At 40.5% G+C, this 20,102-nt stretch overlaps 1 protein-coding gene across 2 annotated transcripts in view; it reads left to right on the plus strand.

Annotated features, from left to right (window-relative positions):
• The window catches only part of CCDC38 (coiled-coil domain containing 38), a 66,152-nt gene that overhangs the window by 42,365 nt on the left and 3,685 nt on the right, over positions 1-20,102 (plus strand). For both annotated transcript variants that reach the window (XM_033220984.1, XM_033220985.1), the window contains exons 9-14: positions 1,011-1,109; positions 3,431-3,479; positions 10,294-10,363; positions 12,008-12,159; positions 13,455-13,590; positions 18,105-18,310. In XM_033220984.1, coding sequence (XP_033076875.1) covers positions 1,011-1,109; positions 3,431-3,479; positions 10,294-10,363; positions 12,008-12,159; positions 13,455-13,590; positions 18,105-18,310 — 712 coding nt within the window. The remainder of the gene's footprint in view (positions 1-1,010; positions 1,110-3,430; positions 3,480-10,293; positions 10,364-12,007; positions 12,160-13,454; positions 13,591-18,104; positions 18,311-20,102) is intronic.

Genomic DNA, 20,102 nt, shown 5'->3' on the forward strand with positions numbered 1-20,102 from the left:
TACTCCAGGATAGGAACATTCACACCCCAGAAATTGGCGAACTACAAATCAGGGGGCATTTGCTTTCTAGAGAGTTGGTTGTTAAACATTTACCAACACATCACTAATGGTTTCCCTGCTTGGTTCCCTGCATCTCTCACTGTGCCGAGTGTGATTAAATTAGGTCATATGTGTAAAGTGTTCAGCACATGATAACATTTGGTTAAAGCTAAATAGTGTTGCACAAGAGAGAAAGCAAGTGGGTAAAAAAAACCCAAGAAGTATTTGCATTTAGCAATTTAAGATTTAGTCCTTCTTGGGCCAGGTGCGGTGGCTCACTCCTGTAATTCCAACAATTTGGGAGGCTAAGGTAGGCGGAGTACTTGAGCCCAGGAGTTGGAGACCAGCCTGGGCAACATGGTGAAACCCCATCTCTAAAAAAAAAATACAAAAATTAGCCAGGCATACTGGTGTATACCTATAGTCCCAGCTACTCAGGAGGCTGAGGTGGGAGGATGGATTGATCCCAGGAGGTCAAGGCTGCAGTGAGCTGTGATGGTGCCACTGAACTCCAGCCTGGGTAAAAGAACAAGACCCTGTCTCAAAAAAAAAAAAAGATTCAGTTCTTCTGGGTTCATCATCTAAATAGAGAATGTTCAGAAACTAGTTAAGTCTGTCAGTCCAGAGGCTTGAATAGCTAACATTTGGGATTTTAGGAGTTACGACAGACGGATGTTGAAAATGGAGATGTCCTAGCGCCCTACTGGTCAGTTCTCACACCTTCTCCTATCCCAGAGACCAGCCCTTACTATCTGCATATTAAGTTTGTATATTACCATCTGCATATTATATTTGCATATTACCATCTGCATATTATGTTTGCTGGTTGATGATGTCTCCAACTTATATTTCTGTCCCTGGAAGTTTTGACAATAACTCTATCTTCAGCCTGAGACAAAACTCTCTTTCTCAGCAGTGTTTTCTTCCCCCCATCTTTCTTTTTCTCTCTCCTTTTCATTTTCCATTTCTAGAATTATCAGTACATTCGAGTAAAAAGGAAGGCATTCTTGAGGAGTCCTGGGGGACAGCCATCCTTTCAGAAGATGCTTCTCAGGGAAGAGACAGCCAAGGTAAAAGTAGATTTGGGACTCATGAAAGTAAAACCTGAGAATGTCCATTTCAAAGTGGAGACAGGACTACAAGCCAGCCTGGAAAATGGAGGGCTGTGTCCACCCCACCCTCAGTCCTAGCAGCCAGGGGCTCTGGTTCTCTCTCTCATGTTATCACAAAATGCCGAGAGGTGCACGAGTGGATAGAATAGGCAGAGAATCAGAGGAAGAGGGTCCCTGAAACATCCCCTGGCTGACCAGCACCTGTCCTGAAGTCCTTTCAAGCTGAGGCGCCTTGTTTCTCTGGCACAGGCCTGCCTTCTACGGTTGACAGGCCCACTCCCAGGGCCCGGAAAACCAGGCCATTTGCAACCAGGTGACTGCCTTTGGCCAGTGAGTCAGAGAATTAACCCTTGGGAAAAGGATTAATTTAGAGCAGAGGTAGCTCTAACCTATCCACCATCAACTTCAAGAAGTTTCACCATCACCATCCCTCCCTGGTGGAATGACCCTCCTTCCCCCGCTCTGCATCACAAACTCAGACCAGAGATTTGGCCCCACTGGGCTACGCTATCTGGCCCCAGTGTTTTGGTGTTGTTTGGCTTGGTGGCCAATGTTTAAAAATCAGCACATGTAGGCCAGGCATGGTGGCTCACACCTTTAATCCCGGCACTTTGGGAGGCTGAGGCAGTGGATCACTTGAGCCCAGGAGTTCAAGACCAGCCTGGGCAGCATGGCAAAACCCCATATCTGCCAAAAATACAAAAATTCCCTGGGTGTGGTGGTGCACGCCTATAGTCCCAGCTGCTTGGGAGGCTGAGGTGGGAGAATCACTTGAGTCCAGCAAGTCGAGGCCACGGTGAGCAGTGATGGTGCACTGCACTCCAGCCTGGGTGACAGAGTGAGACCCTGTCTCAAAAAAATAATAATAAATAAATAAAGTAAAAATAAGCATATCTCATGAAAAAAAACCTGTATTTCTATCTTCTCTTGAAAACCACAAGATTTGATGTCTGGGATCAAGTTGGGAGCGTTCCCGTAGGAGGGGTCTGATCTCTCCAGTTGCTTTGTCTTTATTGGGTCCACTCCACTCCTTTACCTGCCCTGCCCTGTATCCATCTGAGTTTGCAGCCCCCAGTACAGGCTGACTCCTGGGGACTCCTTTTCTCCTGTATCCTACTATCAACCTTGGAATGTATTTAGTGGTGGGATAAAGGTCAGGAATACAAGTTGCCTGCCCAGAAATGACCCTGGTATGAGCCTGAAGCGTTGTGCATCTGGCCAGCTGATTGAAAAGTAAATTCTTTTGGGCTGTGAGGCCACTTTGGCTCACTTTAAGACATATTCTTTTGCCTGTTGGAGGATCTGGAGTAGGGTGTGGGGGCAGGGGTGGGGTAGAGGGAGTGGGAGGTGGTGTCAATATTCTCTTCTCTTTGAAATTTTGAATATAGAAGTTTCTCAGTTTAAATAACACCTCTTAACAATACTTTTTAGTAGTACATGTTAGGATACCAGCTTAAAAGCTGAGATAGGCCCGGCACGGGGGCTCATGCCTGTAATCCCAGCACTTTGGGATGCTGAGGTGGGTGTATCTCCTGAGGTCAGGAGTTCGAGATCAGCCTGGCCACCATGGTGAAACCCCATCTCTACTAAAAATACAAAAATTTGCTGGGCATTGTGGCGGGCACCTCTAATCCCAGCTACTCGGGAGGCTGAGGCAGGAGAATCGCTTGAACCTGGGAGACAGAGGTTGCAATGAGCCAAGATCGCACCATTGCACTCCAGCCTGGGCAGCAAGAGCAAAACTCCATCTCAAAAGAAAGAAAAAAAAAAAGCTGAAACAATAATTTAAGATGGTGATGGAACCCATCTGGTTGGTTCTTCTTCATCCATTTTTTCCCCTTCCTTTCTTTACTCACCATGTATTTATTGGAGACATAAATATTTCAGGTGCTCTTCAAGACCCCATGTACACAAACACAAATAGTACATAGTTCTGCACTCCTGAGCTACACACTATAATGGGGCGAGTGATATATAGTTATAGACAGTATTGGAGGGAAAAGCCAAAAATGTGATCTTTCCCTGAGGCATTTAGAAGAGTGTGTGCCTTTCATTTTATTCTTATGCGTGCAACTCAGTTTCAATAGAATAAAAGACCTCCAATTTCTATGCAATTATTCCAATAATAAAATAATATTTTTAAAAAAGAAGTAATGGGCATATCTGTGCAGAAAAGTGAATGCTTTGCCCTAAGCGCACGGGCTTATTTCTAATTCCATGTTATTTCTCTTCACTCCACCATCACCAACGGCACGGACTCACCTGGACATTTTGAACAGGAAAGCCGAGCAGAAGCCTGACTCACACCTCAGAGAAAATGGAATCAAAGTACAGTATATACTTGACTAACTCCCTTGGAAACTGGGAATGGTCTTCAGCAAATAACTTTTAGCCTTTTCTCAACATCTATGTCATGTATCCATAACTGTTGTAAGAGATCCTGGAGGCAGTGGTGCCATTTCTGTGCACTCCTGAGATCTCACAGGCCTCTCTCCATTCGTTGTTAAGTATCTACAGCTATTATTTGCAGAAACTATCTGCCCCCTTGCATCTTGGGTCTTTGCTTCTCAGAATCCACTGCCCTATTTTTTATTAAGCTATTCTGCTAGCCTGTGTGTTTGCAGTTTCACCATGTGATTCAAAATGGCCACAATTAGGATCATAAAGTATTTTGTTGTTGTTGTTTTCCCCCCTCACTTAATTGTTCGCTCATTTGTACACATTATTTCAGAAGTCACTCGTTTTCAACCCTTTCTACCCCAAGACAGCTTCTTTAAGAAAATATGTTGATGCCTGGGTTGGGTACACCAGCCCAGAGGAAGGGATCTGGGCCAGTCACACTATCACGACAATCTCTGAGGAAAACAGAAACATTTTGCTGTGAATTCTAGCCACGCTCTGAATTCTGGACATCCGCTTCTGTGGCACTTGGCAATCACTATTTTTTGTAACTAAATATTCATTTTGAGATCGTTTTAGATTCACATGCAATTGTAAGAAATGGTACAGAGACTCCATATACCCTTTACCCAGTTTCCTCCAATGGTATCGTCTTGCAAAACTGTAGCACAATACCATAACCAGGATATTGCCATGGATGCCATCAAATACAGAACATCAACGCAGGGTTCTTCATGTTGCCCTTTTATAGTCACATCCACTTCCCTCTCCCACCTCCCCTTAACCCCTGGAAACCACCAATGTGTTCTCCATTTCTATGATGGTGTTATTCCAAGAATGTTCTATAAATGGAAATCTACGGTATGTAATCTTTTGGGATTGGGTTATTTTACTAAGCATAATTCTCTGGAGATCCACTTAAGTTGTTTGGTCTATCAGTAGTTGGTTCCTTTTTATTGTTGAGTAGTATACTATGGTATGGATGTGCTGCAGTTTAACTATTTGCTCATTGGAGACCATCTGGATTATTTTGAGTTTGGGGATATAATGAATAAAGTTGCTAGAAATATCTTTGTTCAACCTTTTGTGTGAACATAATTTTCACTTCTCTGGAATAATTAGAATGTAATGCCTGGTTGGGTGGTAGATGCGTGTTCAGTATTTTTTGTTTTTGTTTTTGTTTCCTTTTGAGATGGAGTCTTGCTCTGTAGACCAGGCTGAAGTGCAATGGCACAATCTCCGCTCACTGCAACCTCCACCTCCCAGGTTCAAGCGATCCTCCTGTCTTGGCTGTCTGACTGGGATGACAGGCGCCTGCCACCACGCCCAGCTAATTTTTGTTATTTTTAGTAGAGACGGGGTTTCACCATGTTGGTCAGGCCAGTCTCGAACTTCTGACCTCAGGTGATCCACCCGTCTCGGCCTCCAAAGTGCTGGGATTACAGGGGTGAGCCACCACACCCGGCCACATGTTCAGTTTTTAAAGAAATTGATGAATTGTTTCTCAGAGTGACTATATCACTTGACATTCCCACCAGCATTGTTTGTGGGGTCCAGTTTCCTCATATCCTCAACAGCATTTGGTGTTTGCACTGTCTTTTATTTTAACTATTCTGTTAGGTATTAATTTGATTTTCCTAGTAGCTAATGGTGGTGTGCATCTTGTCATGTGCTTGTTTGCATCTTTATATCCTCTGATGAAATACCTATTCATATCTTTTGCTCATTTTCTGACTGAATTGCCTTTTTAAAAAAACTGTTGGATTTTGAAAATTCTGTATATAATTAGATATTAGTCCTTTGGGGATATGTGGTTTGCAAAGAATTTCTCTGAGTGTGTAGATTGTCTTTTTATCCTCTTAATAGGGTCTTTTGTAGAGTGAAAGTTTCAATTTTGATGAATTTTGAGTTATGAATTTTTTCTTTTATAGTTCATGCTTTTGGTGTCAATTCTAAAACATTTTCCCTAGCCTTAGACTCAAAGATTTTTTTCTTAAGTGTTTTATAGTTTTACACGTAAGTTTGTGAGCCATTTTCCATTTTGAGTTAATTTTTGTATAAGGTGTGAGGTTTAGATTGTGGTGATGGTGTTTTTTTGCCTGTGTATCTCAATTGCTCCTGCACCATTTGTTGAAAGGGCTTCTTTCATTGAATTGCTTTTGCACTTTTGTCAAAAATCATGTAGGCATATTTATTGGGGCCTATTTCTGGATTCTCTATTCTGTTCCATTGATCTATGTGACTGTCCTGCCACATGATCTTGACTACTGTAGCTATTACTTTTTTATTTTTATTATTTAGTATAGGCAAGGTTTATTATGTGTGACCTTGATTTCACATACAAAGTTAGAGTGGCAATTACACTTAAAATTAACTCATTAAAAGGTGTACATATCACAGTATAGATATGTTATCCAAAATCCAAAGGTAGTGAAACTGGTAACATACTGCTACTTATCTTTGGACAGACACAACCATAGTATTAATGGAACTGGTTCCCAGACAAGTATGTACCACTTGCTCCCATGCCTTAGGGAGCAGAGGATGTTATAACACAGGCAGTATTGATGCAATGACTCGTGAATAGTTGCTCCTAATTAACACTGCTAAAATTAGGTTCACATGTTTCACTTTGTGTGGGAGCTGATGACTCTTGTTCTTCTGTGTTTTGAGTGATATCTTTCAAGGTGTTGACATCAAATCCACTCATTCCAAAATGCATCACAGATGGGAATTTAAGCCTCTTTACAAAGCAAACCACTAGAAATTATAGGTAGTATGCAGCACTGATCTGTAACTGATCTCTGATAGTATAGCAACATCATTTATTTGGAACATAATTTTCTTAATCCCACAAGAAGTGACAGGATAAGAAAACTTATAGTTAAATGGCAACAGTCTTGTTACAGGACAGTTATCTCCCAGGTGTATGTCACTAGTTTTAATTTCTGTGTTGTTATCAAAGGGCCTTATTTTCATTCTGACTAACAACCAATCATCAGAACATGTTGAAACTATTGCAAGTCAGACAGTGACCTAGGCCATCAATAGTCAACTCAGTCATTGCTGCAGTCCAGTGTCTTCTTTATCCACTGAAGATCTGTGTCTTATGTCTGGGTTGAGTCCAGAAGAATTCCAAAACAATAGAGAAAACAGGAAGGACCTGCCTAAGAGCACAGAGGTCTTCATTGCTCCAGATTCCAAGACACAACACAGGGAACAGGAAATGGCCTGTAGCTATTAGTCTTAAGGTCAGGGAGACTTCTTATGTAATTCCTCTTTTTCAAAACTGTGTTGGCTATTCTTTTTATATAAATTTTAAAATAATCTTATCTATATCTACAAAAAATCTTTCTGGAATTACGATGGGAATTGTGTTAAATCTTTTTATGGGTGGAATTATGTCCCCCACAAAGATGTTGAAATCCTAACCCATGGTACTATGTACATGATCTTATCTGGAAAAAACATATTTTTTATTACACCTTTGCAGATGTAATCAAGGTAAGATGAAGTCATTAGGGTAGACCTTTAATTCAGTATGACTGGTGTCCTTACAAGAGAAGAGACACAGAGACACAGGGAGAATGCCATGTGATGACAGAGATTAAAGTGATGTGGCTGCAAGCCAAGGACTGCTGGCAACAGGAGCAGCTAAGAGAAAGGCATTAATAGATTCTTCCCTAGAGCCCTCAGAGAGAACATGGCCTGTTGACACCTTGATTTTTGACTTCTAGCCTCCAGAACTGTGAGAGAATAAATTACTGTTGTTTTAAGCTGTTGTTTGTTACATCAGTCCTAGGAAACTAACACAACCCTCTATATCAATTTGGGGGGAACTGATTTCTTTACTATGCTACATTTTCCAATCCATAAACACAGTCTGCCTCTCCATTTGTTTAGATCTTCTTTGATTTCTTCAGCCTTCTGTAGTTCCCAGTTTACAAATCCTATACATGTTTTGTTAGATTTATAGCAAAATATTTTTGTCTTTTCTTTTTGAACAAGTGTAAATGGTATTGTACTTTTTATTCTGGTGTCTATGAAGTCATTGCTAATATAGAGAAATAAAATTGATTGTATACCCTGACCATACTGAACTCACTTATTAGTTCAAGAGTTTTGTTTTTAAAGATTCCTTTGGATTTTCTACATAGACCATTATGTCATTTGCACATAAGGACAGCTTTATTTCTTCCTTTCTGATCTTTATGCCTTTTATCTCTTTTTCTTGCCTTATTGCAATGGGTAGAACTTTCGATGTTGAATAAGAGTAAATGGAGCAGTTATCTTTGTCTTGTTCCCAGTCTTGAAAGGATTCAGTTTTTCACCATTAAGTATAATGTTAGCTGGAGGATTTTTGTAGATGTAGATACTCTATCAAGTTAAGAAAATCCCTCTCTGTTCCAGTTTTCCTGAGAGTTCTTATCAAAATGAGTGTTGAATCCTGCCAAATGCCTTTTCTGCATCTAGATGCACACAGTAACATGCAGACACCACATTCGCTCCCTCAGAAAGCTCACCACTCTCCTAGTCTCATTCATTCATTCAACAAATATTTCTTGAGTGCCCTAACAATAAATAAAAGACCATCTCTGCCCTCAAGGGGCTTACCATTTAGGGAGGAAGACAGACAAGTTGATTGCAATACAATGTGATAATGTTATTAGAAGGATAAGCCCAGAGTGCCACAGGCATGCAAAGGTAGGACTCTTAACCCAGAGGAGAGGTGAGGGCACGGGAGGGCAAGGGCAGGATTGGTGAATGTACTTCAGAACAGGTTGCCTCTAAGCTGAGTCTATAAGAGGAGGAGGAGTTAGTGAGGACAAGCTCTGGAAGAGGGAGTGTTTTCTGGTACAGAGATGACAGAGCTTGGTTCTGTCAGAATGACTGGTTTATCATTCTGGGTAAACAGGGGAGAGGCTCAGGGAGTATGTGGGCACTGCACCATAAGCAGGAAAGTGGTGATACTATCTATCTAAGCAGTCTGTGCTTTGTTCCAAGGACCCTGGGGAGACACTGAATGTTTTAAACAAGAGTATGACAGAGACCCAATCCTATTTGCACTTTAGAAAGATGGATGTGGCAGTATTTTAGAGAATGAAATGGTGGAGGACAAAACTAGAGATACAGTGGCCAGTTAGGAGCCTATTGTCGCAATTCAGGTGAAAGAGATTGGACTGCCTAAACCAGATAACGGCATCGGGAACAAAGAAGGAAAGGCCGTGAGAGACATTAGGGAAGTGGCATTGACAAGACTTTGAAGGGCTTATGTAAAGATTGAGGGAAGTGTCAGGAAAAGAGAGTGGTTACAGGTAACTCCCAGATTTCTAGCATGGTCTTGCCATCCAATAATATTGGGAATCCAGTAAGAGGAGCAGGCCCGCCTGAGGAAAAAGAGAAGGACTGTGATTTTGGATGTTTATTTTAGCTCCCTATGGGACAGCCATGTGGGTACTGACATCCAGTTGAAGGTTTAACATTGAAATCTAGAGCTCGAGAAAGAGATAGAGATGTGGGAGTCATTGGTGTATTAGCAGTGGTTGAATCCATGAGAAGGATGAGGTCTCCCCAAAAGAATGGGTAGAAGAAGAAGGGAAGAAGACTGAGGAGGAGTCCAAAAGACCACAAAAGTATCAGAGAGGTGGGAAGAGAGTGACTAGAAAGTGATGCTGCTCAACCCAAGAGCAGATAAGGGTGGACTGTAATATCAAATACTTTCTCAGGGTATGTTTCCCTAAAACTAATCTATGTCCCTGGCCTTTCTGTTTTCCCACACCTTCTCTCCAACTGCTCAACAGGCAGCTCCAGGTGTGTATTTTGTCCCCTCAAACTCAACATGAACAAAGCAAATATTAATCTTTTCCTTATCCCATCTGTAAGCCATTTTCCTTCCTATGAGTGCTACCTCCATTTTTCCAGGCTCCAGACCACAAATGTTGGAGTCATCTTTGTCTCTTCTCTTATGGCCCCAAGACCCCTTTCTATTTTTGGTTCCCATTATTTCGTTCTTCCATATATCTCTAAATTCTCCTCCCTCCCCATACACTTACTCGTCGTTGACATCACCACTGCCCTCTATCTGAAAGTGTTAATGACCTAGATCACACCAACAGCCAACTTACTCTGTCCCTATCCCTGCCTCTTTAATATTGCAATCAGTTTCCATTGATCTTTCTTACAGGATTTTTCCAGAGCTACTTTCCAAGCCACATGATTATGCTTTAAGGAGGTACCTCATTGTCCATCACCCCAAGCAACATTTTGTCAGCCTAACTGGAAAATATTTTGAGAAGTAAAATCTGCTCTTAAAGAGAGAAGCATTACCTTACTTGGGACAGTCAGAAGGCTGTGATACAGCTTTCACTTTGAGCAGTAGAGCACATTTAGATTCTCAAGAAGAATGCATTCAAAGGGACAAAGGGATGAGGCAATGTAGGCTGTCATGTGTTTCTTTAAAAATAAAGTTACCTTACTTTATAGATACACCTCAAATAATTGGTACCATATGGTACCATTGTTTGTGTATGTCAGCTTTGTCTGGGACAGAATCCAATTTTCTTTTGTATATTCATGGAATCCATTGATTTCTGCAATCAGCAGTTCCCTAAAAGGCTAAACCTGCTATTGAAAATAATTATGTTACAGTTGCATTCCAAAGACAATTTAGAAAGAAATGCAAACCTGTTGACAGAAAATGGCTCACAAATCAGACATTTTCTTTTTCTTTTTTCTTTTATAGCCTGACTGAAAGTTTCGGCTCGGAAGACAGTTTGGAATTCCTTTTAGATGATGAAATGGACTTTGATTTGGTAAACAGATTATATTTGCTGGTTTAAATATTGTGTTTGGTGAAAAATATTGATGATCATTTATTCTTTTGAAATTAAAATATTTCATTCAAAATATTGCACAAACCTTCCAGAAGGAAATATAATTTTGATACTATTCTCCAATTGGATATGTAATTTATCTTTGTCATAAGACATTGTATAAGTATCTAGAAGAAGGTAATGATTTAGGATATATATTATATATATATATATATATAAAATCAACAATCTTCCTGTAAAAATAGCCACTTTCTGATTGCATTTTATTGGGACTTGAGATGTGTTGGGTAGCTGAACCATAAAATAAATAGGCCTTCAACAAAACAACACTTTATTGCTGCAAGATTGACTTTGAGCTAACATCACCCTAAATGCAACCACAGAAACTCAGAAGGGACAACAAATACCATTCATTGTTGTATATTACACGCCTTACCCAAGTCATCTTTTTAAAAAATTGTGACAAACAAACATATACAAAATTTACCATTTTAGCCATTTTAAGCGTGCAGTACAGTAGTGTCAACTATAAGCGACAGATCCCTAGAACTTTCCAATTCTGCAAAACAGAAACTCTATACTCATTAAACAATTCCTCTTTTCTCCCTCCCATGGCCCCTGGCAACTGCCATTCTACATTCTGTTTCTAAGAGTTTTACTATTTTAGATACCTCATATAAGTGGAATCACTCAGTATTCATCTTTTTGTGCCCGGTTTCTTTTACTTAGCATACTGTAGCCAAGGTTTATCTATGTTATAGCACATGACAGGATTTCTTTCCTTTTTTTTTTGAGACGGAGTTTCACTCTTGTTGCCCAGGCTGAAGTGCAGTGGCATGATCTTGGCTCACTGAAATCTCTGCCTCCTGAGTTCAAGCAGTTCTCTGCCTCAGCCTCCTGAGTAGCTGGGATTACAGGCACCCACCACCATGACTGGCTAATTTTTGTATTTCTAGTAGAGACGAGGTTTCACCATCTTGCTCAGGCTGGTCTTGAACTCCTGACCTCATGATCTACCTGCCTTGGCCTCCCAAAGTGCTGGGATTACAGGCGTGAGCCACCGCACCCAGCCGATTTCTTTCCTTTTGAAACCTGAATAATATTCCATTGTATGTGTATACTACATGGACTTAATCCATTCATCCATTGATGGACATTCAGGTTGCTTCCATGTCTTGGCTATTGTGAATAATGAGGAACATGGGTGTGCAAATGCCCAACTCATTTTTTTAAAAAATGTTTAAGGTAACACATATAAATATAAAATAATTAAAATGTGGGGAGAACATGACTTTCAGTCAGCCTCCTGTCATCTTCTATTCCTTCTCCCTTTCCCTTTTTCCTGCACTTGCCTCCTCTTCTGCTTTTTCCTCACCCTCTTCTTCCTTTTTTCTTCCCCATCCCTTTTTTAATACCCTCATCTCCCCACAACATTTCAAATGTGCTCTTTCTGAGAGCCAGCTCTCACTTGGAAATAGACGAGTTTCCCATACAAATCCCTACCTGCGTCTCCCTCATGCTTAGAAACACCTTCCTTTACCCCACTGTATTTTCTAGATAAGTCACATGTGCATAGGTAGCGCATTTTTAAGTAAACTATATTCTTCATTATTGATGAATTAGGAGCCAGCGCTTTATTTCAAGGAACCAGAGGAGTTACTTCAAGTCCTCAGAGAGCTGGAAGAGCAGAATCTTACTTTGTTTCAATATTCCCAAGATGTAGATGAAAATCTTGAAGAGGTAAACAAAAGAGAAAAAGTTATACAGGATAAAACGTAAGTCATTATAAACAAGTAGATTTATTCCATTAAGCAATTTCTAACCAGAGCCTGGGTCCAACTCATCTGCCTGTGGCTCTTCCTCGTGGTCTCTGTGAATGTAGGCTGGGGTTTTTAACAGTTTACATTGTGGAGTGCAAAAGGTAGACGTCATATTTACACAGAATAGACTGGCTTTAATTTTGTCCCTACTTCCTTTCACTTGTCAATATATTTTCCTAGCTAGTAACAATAAAATATATTTTGAAAAAAGACTAAAAAGAATTAAAATGGTACCTACTGCCTTAACTTTTGTCCAGTGTAGTTTTCGCCCTCTTGGCTAGCTATCATTTACTTTACCAAATCATGCTGTGGATGATAATGCTAACAAATGTATTTTCATTGGCCATGACTCTCAAAAAAATAATTTTTGTGATTAAATATTGTATCATTTTATAAAGTTCCTGTCAAGATATCAGGGCAAATATAGAAAGGATTTCTGTCAGGGGAAAGTGGCTGGATTTGATCCCTCACAAAATTCCTTCCTCATCTAACAATATATAATATTACAAACTTGAAAAAGAGTTGAATTACAGAGAATAGATCTTTATATCTACTCATTGCAAAAATGTGTAGAATCTTTTTTTCAGAAAGTTTTCTGGGCCAGAAGATGGCAATCTTTTTAAACAATAGGTCAAACTACATTTAACTTCAAGACAAATTAATTTGTTCAGAAGGTAAGAACCTGAAAATCATTATCTCACAGCTTCCCATTACCATCTGTGAGATTTTTTAATCCTTGTGTCTTTTCCAGTCCTCACAGTGTCTGGTGGCCCTCCACCCACCTCCACAATAAGATTTTCTGGGACAGGGTGGGTGCAGGTGGGCAGGAAAGGGGGATCTATAGACTCCATCTCTAGAGGATCTTATCAGAATCTCTAGGTGAGGGAGTTAGGAGTCCATATTTTCCCTCTTGGCTCCCCAGATGTTCTGATTATCAGCCACATTTGAGAACACTGGGTTCCTGATGCCTCAGCTCTGCTGCTATTTGGGGGAACTCGAGGGGAACCACAAAAGTAGAGGAGGGGAAGCAAATGCCTTCTGATGGAAGTTAAAAGCAGGATTTGTGCATGCATTTTTCTCATTTTAACTTGAAAAGTTGCATGTACTTTGGCAATGTCTTCAAATACCGACTTGTATTTGGCTCACTTCATGGATTTTGACACATGATCTAGAGTGTTGAAGCTCCTGACTGATGGTTATTTCACTAACCACAAATTTCAGATGAGGGTCTCTTTCTTCTTTTGCAATAGAAATAGCAACATAGAGTTTCTTTTGGAGCAAGAAGAAATGCTTAAAGCTAATTGTATGAGAGAAGAGGAGAAAGCAGCAGAATTGCAATTAAGGTCCAGGCTCTTTAGCTTTGGAGAATTTAATTCAGACGCTCAGGTAATCATTCTTTGCCTATGGTGATTTCACTGTGGCTCATGATTATAATTTTTATTCCCTGTGTCCTAAGTATGTGAATAGGGGAGTGAAAGCAAATCACAAATCCTAGGTTGATGACAGAAGTCGAAAGCCAGCTTGGAATTTATCTTGCCAGTATGTAATAGTTGGTGCTCAATAAATGTTTGTTGAATGAATGATTAGGTTAGCTTTTAGAGCCACAACCAGCTCCATCTAACATTGATTACCTTATATTGTTTATTCATTCATCTATTGATGGACATTTGAGTGGTTTCCACACTTCAACTGTTTTAAATAATTCTGAAACCAATTGACATGCAAAATGTCAGATAAATATTTGTGATATCTCCCCCACCCCAACTAAGCCCCTTTCATCCAAATTTGGGGCAACTATTAAAAAATAAAAGCGGCATTTTTGATACTCTTTAACATTGAGGCAACCAGATGCCTAAAGAAAGTAGAATTGACATAAAATTCCTTTTAAAATGGCTATCCAAGAAATTTTGTTCGCAAGTGTAAATTTGGCATTCATGTATTGCGCACTCCAGAGAAGTGGGACTAATAATCCGTAGTGTCTTCTAGAGATGTGAAATGGGGGGTGGGGAGGGGGAGGTGAAGCAGGAAAATTGGGAGGGAAGGGTATTCTTAGGATTTTTTGCTTCTCTACCTCCATTTTTTTTCAGATCTCAGAATATACAAAACATAATCCTTGGAGTTAATTTAACTGCATTTAATTTTTTAAGTTTATTTTCCAGCTTTATTGAGGTATAACTGACATATCTGATTGTGATATTCATAAGTTACGTTACTCTGGAGCTATCAGTATGAAATGAAATTTATTCTTTCAAAACTTCCACACTTTTTTTTTTTTTTTTTTTGAGACGGAGTCTCGCTCTGTCACCCAAGCTGGAGTGCTGTGGCCGGATCTCAGCTCACTGCAAGCTCCACCTCCTGGGCTCACGCCATTCTCCTGCCTCAGCCTCCCGAGTAGCTGGGACTACAGGCGCCGCCACCTCGCCTGGCTAGTTTTTTGTAGTTTTTAGTAGAGACGGGGTTTCACCGTGTTAGCCAGGATGGTCTCGATCTCCTGACCTCGTGATCCACCCGTCTCGGCCTCCCAAAGTGCTGGGATTACAGGCTTGAGCCACCGCGCCCGGCCACTTCCACACTCTTAATGACACTTAATCCCCTAAAAATTTTGCCCTTGATCCAGTATTTTACTTTTAAAATAAAATTTTAAGTTCAAGTATAATGTAATGTTGAGAAGTGCACAAATCACAAGTGTACCTCTCAAGGAATTTCCTCAAAGCAAACACACCCGTGTGCTACCCCCCAGATCAGGGAATACACCCTCATCAGCCCCTGCAAACCTTCCTCACACCTGCTTCCAGTCTTTCCCAGCCCTCTTTCCCACTGTCCTGACCTCTCATGCCATCAATCAGCTTTCCTGTTTTTGAACTTTATTGGAATGGAATCATGTAACATGTCTGGCTTCTTTCTCTCAACACTATGTTTGTGAGATTCATCCATGTTGTTTAGTGTAGCAGTTGTTAGTTCTTCACTGAACATGAAATGGAACATAAACTGCTTCATTGTTCAATTTGAGGAATGTATTTATCTCTGGTTTTGCTGTTTTCTTTGCACAAGAAGGCGATCAGTTGCAATTGAGAGAACTGTGTACAGTCAACACACAGAATGTGACATGGATTCGAATGACAGAACCCTTGAGTTTGAAAAGACTCTCAATGACATCTAGATATCCATCCCCGCCTTCCCCTCTCCAGTTTTGATACAATGATTCCTCCTAAAACACTGCTCTGGTCATATCACTTCCCATTCACTGTTGAAAGGCACCTGAAGTTCTCTGATATCAGTCTTCCATAATTCCTGTCCCATTCACCCGGGCAGACTCCCTTGACAGCTCCTCCTCCGAGGTACTGCGGGTTGCGCCTGCCATCTGGGGGCAGTTCCAGGGATGGGGCTGAAACTTCCCTTCCCTGTCATCAATTGGCCTGTGCCTTGTGCTCCCTTTTCTTTGCCTTTTTGCTGTGTCAGGCTAGGCTCTCAATCCCTTTTTCATACGTGAATACCTTCATTCATCTCATTCTCCTCTCCTGTCTCCTATCTCTTGTTCTTACCTTGTTATCTTAAGAAAATATCTCTTCTCGCCATTTTCTCTCCTCTTAGAAGAGGGAATTTAAGAAAAAAAAGGGGGAGGGGGCAGTGGTGTAGAAAAGACATCGTAAAAAGCCACTGCCCTGCTCATCCATCTCTCAAGCCATCTAAGTGTTCAAGAGGTCTCCTTCAGAAATTTCCATCAACTAGCAACCACTCTCATCTTAAAGTTGTTTTTCCTCAAAACCAGTGGTGAATATATTTTTAAAGCATTTTTCTCTGCTTTATTTAGTGACTCACGTTGCAGCAATGCTGTTTTCATATGCAATTTACAATATTTCAATCCGATGGGTTACTTTTATTTTCTTGTATATTTTTCTATGTCTCCAAGGTTTAGAAAAAGAACGTGCTGTTACATAAATAAGAAACACAGTGTTATTTTAGAGAAAGAGGAAAAGGGAAATTTATGGCCAATATAGGACTTTTGCTGTTTTCTATTATTATATATTTCTCCAAGTTTTCTAAAAGGATCATGTCATTCATGTAAATAGGAAATATAATAAGTGTTACCTTACGAAGGTAAACAGGAGCTTTATGCTAAACAAGACCATCAGAAAGCTTTTTTTTTTTTTTTTTTTTTGAGACGGAGTCTTGCTCTGTCGCCCGGGCTGGAGTGTAGTGGCCGGATCTCAGCTCACTGCAAGCTCCGCCTCCCGGGTTTACGCCATTCTCCTGCCTCAGCCTCCCGAGTAGCTGGGACTACAGGCGCCCACCACCTCGCCCGGCTAGTTTTTTTGTATTTTTAGTAGAGACAGGGTTTCACCGTGTTAGCCAGGATGGTCTCGATCTCCTGACTCGTGATCCGCCCGTCTCGGCCTCCCAAAGTGCTGGGATTACAGGCTTGAGCCACCGCGCCCGGCCAGAAAGCTTTTTAAGCTAGGAGGTGGAAGAGAAAAGCTGTTGGAAGTACACTCTTGATATCATATCTTGGGTTGTAATTGTGTTGGTGGCTCTGTAAGGTGTTCATGGTTCCAGGAAGGGCTTCCCATGGCTCCAGGAGCCACATCTGTCTTGAGAGTTATTTGTCGCTGGATTTATGGTGATGCTCATCTTCTTGAGCGGAAGCAGGAAATGGGGCAGAATACTACCTGGAGAGTGATTCACACTGCCCAGCAGTTTGTTGAGCTCCTCTTAATTGCAAACACCGGGTTCACAATGGCGAAAGAGGATGACAATTTTCTTACGGTCCTGAGACAAGTTACCTACCACCTCAAGAATCTCCACCAACAGTTAAAACGGCACAGTGTCCAGGTACAGGGATCAGCAAGGTTTGGCCTAAGCTTTTGTTTAGACTAGAATACTGCAATGGCTTCCCAACGAAAACAGTGAAAATGATACTTCTGAAAAGGCTTTAGTAGGCCAGCCTGGGTACCTGTTTGCTTGCAACTTTTTTTTCCTGAGAGAATGCATTCAGTCATTTATTCAGCAAACATTTATCCAGTGCACAGTTATGTGCAAAGCACCGTTTTAGTCGTAAGTTTAAGCATAAGATGTAGCTCCTGCTCTCCTGGTCTATAAGGATAAGGCAGAGAACTATCATATAGGATGATTATAGTTTCACAATTATAACAGAGTAATATATGCAAAAAAGAGGGGAGCTGGGTTACATATTGTGCCAAAAGGAAATGCATCTGAGCGGCAAAAAATGATTTAAAATGTTTGTTGCCTCGCATATTTGAATTCTTAGGGAGTCAGATATACAAAAACATTCAAGCAAAAAATATTCTGCCCATTATAATTACTTTTTATATCTAGAGTTCAATATATTTTAAGAAAATAATCCAAGGTGTTACTATAGTAATGCTCTGACTATACATTATGATATAAGTTAAATGTCACTGCTGCATTTACTCAATGATCTGTTTTATTAAAACTTCTCCTTTAAAAAAAAGTAAACATCAGGCCAGGCACAGTGGCTCACGCCTGTAATTCCAGCACTTTGGGAGGCCAAGGCAGCCCAATCACCTGAGGTCAGGAGTTCGAGACCAGCCTGGCCAACATGGTGAAGCCCCATCTCTACTAAAAATACAAAATTTAGCTGGGCGGTGGTGGCACATGCCTGTAATCCCAGCTACTTAGGTGGCTGAGGCACAAGAATCGCTTGAACCTGGGAGGCAGAGATTGCAGTGAGATGAGACTGTACCACTGCACTTCAGTCTGGGTGACAGAACGAGACTCCATCTCAAAAATAATAATAATAATAATAAAAGTAAACATTAATAGCATATACATGGGTTTTTACTGTAATATAGTAAAATGGTATTATATATTTATTGAATGTGCAATGTGATGTTCATGTTTTCCGCTCTTCTCAATCTCAGGAAATACTGATAGACTCACTTAGTAAAAAGATAACTGAAGTATACAAAGTCTGCATTGGAGATGCTGAGGAAGACGGCCTCAACCCAATTCAAAAGCTGGTAAAAGTAGAGTCTCGCCTGGTAGAACTGTGTGACCTCATCGAATCCATTCCCAAAGAAAATGTGGAGGCAATTGAGAGGATGAAACAGAAAGAACGGCGGCAAAAGTATATTCAATAAGGATAAGAATTACTTAACGAGTAGCTGGTTTTGCTCAGATTCCACAAACACATTAGCAAGTCTCTTGTGTAATGCCATATTATAGGGACACAGTGAGGAGGAATGAAATCCAGCCCTGCTCTCCTCATACAGTTATTATTTAGCGTGGAAGACACATTCATCAAATATTCTTAGGAAATAAATGTGTCATTACCAATGGTAATGAGCCCTGCGAAGGAAGGAACTGGGTGAACAGAGTTCACCAGGGGCAACTGACCTAGTTTGGGATGGACAAACTAGCCTGGAAAAGCAAACCTTTGGTAATTATATAAAATTTATGAATAAGTAATTACATGAAAATTTTTGACTAGCTATCATGGGGAAGGAGAATTGCATTGGTGGTGAAGGACCCAAGGCATAGAATTAGGAGCCCGTCATGGGAAAACTGCAGACTCAATCTACCTGTAGTTCTCCCATGAAGGGCTCCTAATTCCTAATGAAGGAATTGTTTGAAAGTCAGAGCTACACAGTGAGGGTTTTCTGCAGTGTATAACTGCCAACACTTACGCAACGTTCACTCATTTATTCCTCAAGACAACCACATGAGGATTATCGTCCCTGGAGCCCCACCCCATCCCTCACATCCTTGCATAGCTTGGTGCCCTTCAAAGGAGATCTGTGCATTGAGGGTGGTATGGCCTGACTGTGGCTTTTTAGAATGCATTCATTTACAAATTTCCATACTAAGTTAAATAAGAACTTTTATGTACAAACAGTTGTCCCTTGGTATCTGTAGGGGATTGGTTCCAGGACCTCCCAAGGACGCCAAAATCTGCAGATGCTTATGTCTCATATAAGATGGCATATTTGCATATAACCTACATACATCCTCCTGTATACTTGAAAATCATTTCTTGACTACTTAATACAATGTAAAGTTAGAGTTGTCATACTGTATTGCTTAAAATTTGTAGTATTTTTATTGTTGGGGCTTTTCTCCAAATATTTTCAATCTGCAGTTGGTTGAATGCCCAGATGTGGAACTGTGAATATGGAGGGCCTACTGTCCTAGTTTGAGGCAATGATTATTGTAAATATGACCCCTACCTACGGTGGCATGTAAGGAATGTTTACAAGTGGGATAATGTTCATGTAATAGCAAAAAACATGTTGAGAGGCCGACTAGTACTCTGGCTACCAGCCTGGGGATTAGACTATGCTGAGCGAGTTCAGTTCAACTATTTATGACTTTGTGACCTTAGGCAACACAAGCACTCTAGGTGGTTTCTTTATCTGTAAAATGGGAGTAATAATGGTACTTACAGGTTGTTGTGAGGATTAAATTAGATGATCCAAGTAAATTACAAGAGCATGCTTGGCACATAGTAAGCACTCAAATATTAGCCACTAGTATTAGATATTTTGTTATTGCCTACTACTTTACAGATGTATGGAGGCTATGCTTACCCATAGTAAAAATGAAGTCCAGACTATATTACGGTGATTCTGGTGGGATCTTATTGAACATAAAGCAAGCTTTAAAAAAAATTATAAATGAAAAGTTACTCCTTCCCTAAGATGACCTCATTATGACTACACTAACAGCACTTGCATCTTTTTTACAGTAAAAATATATTTGCATCAACATGTAATTACAACTCATTTTTAGCACTGATACATGAATGTTTAATTCCAATTATTTACATTCTTCTTAAAAAGAATTTTAGCTGGGCCAGGCGCGGTGGCTCACACCTGTAATCCCAGCACTTTGGGAGGCCAACGCAGGCGGATCACGAGGTC

Source organism: Trachypithecus francoisi, unplaced genomic scaffold, assembly GCF_009764315.1.
Source record: "Trachypithecus francoisi isolate TF-2019V2 unplaced genomic scaffold, Tfra_2.0 Lachesis_group11, whole genome shotgun sequence".
Lineage (NCBI taxonomy): Eukaryota > Metazoa > Chordata > Mammalia > Primates > Cercopithecidae > Trachypithecus > Trachypithecus francoisi.